This window comes from Myotis brandtii, unplaced genomic scaffold (genome assembly GCF_000412655.1).
Source record: "Myotis brandtii unplaced genomic scaffold, ASM41265v1 scaffold915, whole genome shotgun sequence".
NCBI classification, from domain to species: domain Eukaryota; kingdom Metazoa; phylum Chordata; class Mammalia; order Chiroptera; family Vespertilionidae; genus Myotis; species Myotis brandtii.
In genome coordinates, this window is record NW_005371769.1 from 1,430,023 (window position 1) to 1,436,632 (window position 6,610).

Below are 6,610 nucleotides of genomic sequence, written 5' to 3' on the forward strand. Positions count from 1 at the left end.
TCCACGCGGACCTGCAGCACGTCCCTGAGACCGTCCCCGAGCTGTACTGGCACGCACCGCCCTCCTACCTGGGGGACCGGGTGAGCGGGCACATCGGGCTCAGGAGGGTGCCGTGTCCTGGGAGGCGTGGGGGCTCCATGAACCCACAGGCCCGGCCCAGTGTTGCTCAAGACGCTGGCCTGTGGCGAGGGTCTGGCCAGGTCACATTCCTCTGTCCCCTCTCCAGGTGTCGTCCTACGGGGGGACCCTCCGCTATGAGCTGCACGCGGAGAGCCAGCGGGGAGACGTGTTCCTCCCCACAGAGAGCAGGCCAGACGTGCTGCTGCAGGTGGTGACCACGCACTTGCCCACCTCCCCAGGGCAACCAGATGAGCATCATGTTCCTGGAGCCGGGATACTCGGAGCCCGGGCACGTGCACCAGGGGCAGCTGCAGCTGGTGGAAGTGAGTGGCGCTGGCTGGAGGCCCACGTCCCTTTGGAGCCCAGCGTGGCCCAGAAAAGGCCAAAAGGGGCCAGGACTGCTGTGCCCACTCATGTTGGAAAGTGGTCCAGGAGCAGGACAGGGCTGGTCCCACACTCGCTGTTGTGGTTGCCCGTGGGCAGCGCTCCCAGCCCATGCTGGCCCCTCATCCCTGCTCCCAGCTGGGCCCTGTGTGTGTCTTCGCCCATTTCTCTCTCGGCCTGTTGTCTTTATCCTCCGAGAGGAGTTCTGAGTCATTCCTGTCTTTGGAGACATGGCTGTTGCCACCCAGCTGCCGGCTCACCTGTCTTTGCTAAGATGTCTTCTGAAGAACGGTTCTGACATTTTATGTGCTCAGATTCATGGATTTCTCATTGGCAGTTAGTATTGTTGTGTCTCTCTTAAGGAAGTATTTGTCTCTCTGAGATCAGGAAGCACGCACATACGTTTTCTCTAAAAGCTTAAACTGTCTTTGTGTGTTTAAAATCTCACATGCCCAAGCTGGCTTTTGTGCATGGCGAGGTAGGGACCCGGCGCTGCTTCCCCCCAGGGTGGGTGGTTCCAGCTTCGAGTGTAACCCCCTCCTGCTCACATGACCCGAGAGCCCCGTCCCCATGGGAGGGTCTGTTCTGGGCTCCTGGTCTGCCCCACTGAGGACCTGTGGTGGCCCGGCAGGGTAACTTCCGGCACACGGAGACCCACAGCGCCGTGTCCCGCGAGGAGCTCATGATGGTGCTGGCCGGCCTGCAGCAGCTGCAGATCCGCGCCCTCTTCTCCAAGTTCTCCAGAGCCGTCTCCCTGGGCAGGGTGGCCCTGGAGGTGGCCAGCAAGATGGGCGGGGGACCGCTGGCCAGCAATGTGGAGCTGTGCATGTGCCCTGCCAATTACCTCGGGGACTCGTGCCAGGTGAGGTGGGGAGGGGCAGGCACCGTCAGGCTGCCCCACCCACGCACATCTGCCCCCCCCCCCAGCGTCCACTCTTGCCTTCCATCCCCATGGGTGTCACCAACCCTTCTCTCCACCCGCTGGGTGTCACCCTCCAAGCACCCCGACCTTCCCACCGCAGGCTGAGCCAGCCGCTTGCTCATCTGTCTGCTAATCTACTGTCACCCCGTGTCCCTGCCAGCCCTTGACCATCCACTGCCCCGTCCACCGCTGGTCTGAATCTGACCTGTGAGCCTCCTTTCCTGACCACCGATGCCCCCCCCCCCCAGGAATGTGCCCCTGGCTACTACCGGGACATCAAAGGTCTCTTTCTGGGTCGCTGCATCCCCTGTCAGTGCCATGGCCACTCAGACCTCTGCATCCCAGGCTTGGGCACCTGCATGGTGAGTGGGACTCGGTGGAGGGAGCCACTGGGGACCTGTGGGTCAGCGCCCTGGGCAGGGCCCCCAGCCGGGTTGGGGTGGGACTGGGGCCTCCACCGTCAGCGCTGACCTGTCCCTCCACCCAGGACTGCCAGCACAACACCGAGGGCGACCACTGTGAGCGCTGCCAGGCTGGCTTCGTGCGCGTCGGGACAGAGGACCCTGCAGCCCCCTGCGTCAGCTGCCCCTGCCCGGTGTCGGTGCCTTCCAACAAGTAAGCTGGCTGAGTCGGCACTGGCCTCCGGGAGGTCGGGCAGCGCGGTGGCCCCGCCTGGATGCGCAGGTGCGTGACAACCCTCCATTTTTGTAGCTTTGCGGTGGGCTGCGTCTTTCCAGGCGGCCGCCCCCAGTGTCTCTGCAAACCCGGCTACGCAGGAGCCTCCTGTGAGCGGTGAGCCTGGCAGGAGCGGCTGGGGTCAAGCTGGGCTGGGGGTGGGGACGGGACTCAAGCACAGCCACACCGGCTGCTGACCCCGCCTCGTCTCAGGTGCGCCCCTGGCTTCTTCGGGAACCCGCTGGTGCTGGGCAGCTCATGCCAGCCCTGCAACTGCAGCGGCAACGGGGACCCCAACATGATCTTCAAGGACTGCGACCCCCTGACGGGCGCTTGCCACAGCTGCCTGCGCCACACCACCGGGCCCCACTGCGAGACCTGCGCCCCGGGCTTCTATGGCAATGCCCTGCTGCCTGGCAACTGCACCCGTAGGCCCCAGGGGAGAAGTGGTCCAGTGTGTGGGGGGATGCTGGGTGTCCCCTGGGAGCAGGCTGTGTCCCGTGCTGGGCCCAGCAGGAAGAGGGTGGACCCAGCCAGTCCTCCCCCATGAGACCCAGGGCAGCTTGGGGCCTGGCCTCTGCTGAGGCATCTGTGAGGCTCCTGCCAGGCCTGGCTGCGCCTGGGCTGCAGGGGAGGAGGGCAGAGTGGGACGTAAACAGCAGCTGTGTGATGGGAGTGGAGGGCCTGGCCGTCTGGAGTGGCCTGGAGCAGGGGTGGAGGAGGTGGGTACAAAGTGAGGTCCCGGGGTTCCCGTGGGGGCAGGAGGAGATGGAGGGAGCAGGAGCTCACGAAGCTTGGTGAGGGCAGGAAGAAGCTTGGCGAGGGGAGGGCTGCTGTCACAGCCCATCTTCTGCAGGGTGCGACTGCTCCCCGTGTGGGACAGAGGCCTGTGACCCCCATAGCGGGTACTGCCTGTGCAAGGCAGGTGTGACAGGACCTCGCTGCGACCGCTGTCAGGTAGGGCTGCCTGGGAGGGGCAAGCCTTGTTGTACAAGGGTGGGGTCTCGGGGCTGGAGGGGCCTGGGGCTGCAGGGGTGGGGCCTCAGTGCTGAAGGTGGGCCTGGGGTTGAAGGAGTGGAGGAAGCCGGGTCTTGAGGGCTGGGCAGAGCTGTGACCACACCCGTGCCTGCAGGAAGGACACTTCGGCTTCGAGGGCTGCGGGGGTTGCCGCCCGTGCGCCTGTGGACCAGCCTCCAAGGGCTCCGAGTGCCACCCCCAGAGTGGACAGTGTCACTGCTGGCCAGGGGCTGGGGGGCTCCAGTGCCGAGAGTGTGCCCCCGGCCACTGGGGGCTCCCCGAGCAGGGCTGCAGGCGTGAGTGCCACAGGCAGGGCACCATGGGGTGGGGCACCTCAGGGTGGCGGGTACCCAGGTCCCTCTGCCAGCCACACACCCTATCCTACCCTTCCCCCGCCCAGGCTGCCAGTGCCAGGAGGGCCACTGTGACATGCACACGGGCCGCTGCACGTGTCCCCCTGGGCTCAGCGGGGAGCGCTGTGACACCTGTAGCCACCAGCACCAGGTACTGGTGCCTGGCGGTCCTGGGAGCGGTGGCGTGCACTGCGAAGGTGAGTCCCCACACTCACCTCCACCCATCTGACCACACCCGTCTCACCCCAGCTTGGCACTGCCCTGGTGACCCCAGCACGAACTTGAACTTGCAGAGGAGTCCTGTGGCCTCAAATTTCCCTCTCAATTTTCCGAGGGACCCCACACCTGTCCTCCCATTGACCCTCGGACCCCCTCCCAATGAGACCTCTGGCCCTCACCAGCATTGTCCCCGTAGCCCAGCTCAGTGCCCTCATGCCAACTCCATGACCCCTGGCTGACCCATCCCCACCACGTGGACCCTGAGACCTCCCTGCCCATGGCCACCCCACGCCCTGCACTGACCTGCCCGCCTGCCCGCAGTGTGTGACCACTGCGTGGTCCTGCTCCTGGACGACCTGGAGCGGGCCGGCACCCTCCTCCCCGCCATCCGGGAGCAGCTGCGAGGTGTCAACACCAGCTCCCTGGCCTGGGCCCGGCTGCACAGGCTGAATGCCTCCATCGCGGACCTGCAGGTACTGAGCTGTGGCCCCTGGCCTCCGCATCCCAGGCGGCAGGCCCTCACTGTCCCTTCCCCCCAGAGCCAGCTCCGGAGCCCCGCAGGCCCCCGCCATGAGACCGCACAGCAGCTGGAGGCACTGGAGAGACAGAGCAAGAGCCTTGGGCAGGACACCCAGCGGATGGACAGCCAGGCAGGACCCAAGGCCCCTAGGCCCCTTCCCCTCAGTAGACTCCTCTCATAGGCCCCTCTCCCTGAGCCCCAAACCATCCATTGTCACTCCCGACCCTCAGCTCGGGCCCAAGGCCACTCCCCAGGCCCCTGGCCTTTCCCCACACCCTCCAGCCAGCAGAGGCTGTGGGCTGATGGGGTACTGTGTCCACAGGCCACAGGGGCCCGAGTCCAGGCTGGACAGCTGCTGGACAGCACGGAGGCCACACTGGGCCGGGCACAGGCGCTGCTGAAGGCCATCCTGGCCCTGGACCGAACCCTGAGAGGTAGGGGCTGGCCCAGGCAGGCGGGGCAGCGGGTGAGCAGAATGATGCTCAAGGCTCAGAGCAGGGGCTGCCTCTAGGCGGCTCGACCTTGAGGAGCCGGCAGGGTCCAGATGCTTCAACGGGGAGATGGTGCTCACCCAGGGAACAGCAGGGCGGTCGGGAGGTGGGAGCAGTGGCAGGTGTGGCCAGAGCGCGAGGGCGGGTGGACACTGCAGAATGGGCCTGAGCATCCCTCACAGGCACCCTACCTGTCTGGGAAAACTCGATGGTGAGCACCGTCACTACGAACGGAAATGCAACACCAAGAAGAGATCAGAGGGGACCTGGTCCAGCCCAAGAGTCCGGGAGAAGTGCAGTCAGCTGAGCGCTGGACCGGAGGAGGGATTGGCCAAGGGAGTGGCTGAGCAGAGGGATGGGGCTGTGGGGCTGTGGAGTGAGGGGTGTGGGCCAGAGGGCCAGGCTGGCAGGGAGATTCCTGGGATGTGCTGATGATGCTGGGGCAGGGCCTCGGCCTGGAAGCCAGTGGGCCGAGGTCGGCCCTGGGCTTGATGGCGTCTTCTCAAACCCTCAGAGCTCATGACAGACCACCTGTCGCCGGGCAATGCCTCGGCCCCATCCGGGGAGCAGCTGCGTCAGACACTGGCCAAGGTGGACCGACTGCTGGGGGAAATGCGGGCCCGTGACCTGGGGGCCCCACGGGCAGTGGCTGAGGCCGAGCTGGATGAGGCCCAGAGACGTAAGTGGTCGGCCCACAGGGCAGAGGTGGGGAGGGGCGAGGACTCAGCCAGAAGTCCCGGGCTGAGGTCAGCATGGAGTGGTCACTGCCCAAGTGACCATCCCCGTATTGGGTCTCTGCCAGTGCTGGCCCGCGTGCAGGAGCAGCTGACCAGCCGCTGGGAGGGGAACCAGGCGCTGGCTGCCCGCACGCGTGACCAGCTGGCCCAGCATGAGGCTGGCCTCATGGACTTGCGAGAAGCCCTGAACCGGGCAGTGGGCACCACGCGGGAGGCCGAGGAACTCAACAGCCGCAACCAGGAGCGCCTGGAGGAGGCCCTGGTGCGGGACCTCCCTCCCTCTCCTCCCCTTTACCCCCCTCACTTCCTCTCACCCTTTCACCCTCCCTGCCCTGAAGCCCCACCTCTCCCATCACCCTCCTTCACCCCTTCAGCCCTCACCCAATTACCCACCCCCTCACCCCATCCTGCCTCTGTGTTTCTGTCCCCTCCTGTTCACTCCTCATCCCTCCAGCACTGGAAGCAGGAGCTGTTCCGTGACAATGCCACTCTGAGGGACACTCTGCAGGCTGCCAGCGATACCCTGGCCCGGGTCTCTGAGCTTCTGCACGGCATGGACCGGGCCAAGGAGGTGAGCACTGCCCCTCCCAGGGCTGTACCCCAGGCGAGGTTGGGCGAGTGTGCATGCAGAGTGACCCCTGGGGTCCCAGATGAGGATAGCGAGAGGGGCTTGGTGGGGACAAGGGTCTCACCAAGCCCCTCTGCCCCCAGGAGTATGAGCACCTGGCTGCCAGCCTCGACGGGGCCTGGACACCGTTGCTGGAGAAGATACGTGCCTTCTCCCCTGCCAGTGGCAAGGTGGACCTGGTGGAGGCTGCTGAGGCCCACGCGCGGCAGCTGGACCAGCTGGCACACAACCTCTCCAGGTGCGGGGCCCAACGAGGGGTGCCCTAAGGACACAGTCAGGTCCCTGCCAGGGGAGTCAAGGCCTCCAGGGGGCACAGTTGGTCCGGCGGGTCCTAGAGGGAGAAGTCACTGTCCTCACAGGAGGCCGGCCCCACAGGCAGGCTGGCCTAGCAACGGATGGTGGGGGCCCATGTGCTGGCCTGAGGATATCTGGGCCCCTCCCTCCACAGCATCATCCGTGGAGTCAACCAGGACCGGTTCATCCAGCGGGCCATCGAGGCCGCCAACGCCTACAGCAGCATCCTGCGGGCCGTGCAGGCCGCCGA

General features: G+C 66.0%; 1 protein-coding gene across 1 annotated transcript in view; it reads left to right on the forward strand.

The window, feature by feature from the left end:
- Positions 1 to 6,610, forward strand: part of LAMA5 (laminin, alpha 5) — a 43,850-nt gene that overhangs the window by 29,885 nt on the left and 7,355 nt on the right. The window contains 19 exon segments of the mRNA XM_014532774.1: positions 1 to 80; positions 227 to 328; positions 360 to 443; positions 1,136 to 1,366; positions 1,675 to 1,788; positions 1,914 to 2,041; positions 2,138 to 2,218; positions 2,315 to 2,529; positions 2,958 to 3,058; positions 3,234 to 3,414; positions 3,519 to 3,668; positions 4,012 to 4,163; positions 4,230 to 4,340; positions 4,533 to 4,644; positions 5,216 to 5,380; positions 5,504 to 5,700; positions 5,893 to 6,009; positions 6,150 to 6,304; positions 6,515 to 6,609. The exon segment at positions 1 to 80 is cut by the window's left edge and continues 20 nt beyond it. Of these exon segments, the coding sequence (XP_014388260.1) occupies positions 1 to 80; positions 227 to 328; positions 360 to 443; positions 1,136 to 1,366; positions 1,675 to 1,788; positions 1,914 to 2,041; positions 2,138 to 2,218; positions 2,315 to 2,529; positions 2,958 to 3,058; positions 3,234 to 3,414; positions 3,519 to 3,668; positions 4,012 to 4,163; positions 4,230 to 4,340; positions 4,533 to 4,644; positions 5,216 to 5,380; positions 5,504 to 5,700; positions 5,893 to 6,009; positions 6,150 to 6,304; positions 6,515 to 6,609 (2,571 nt within the window).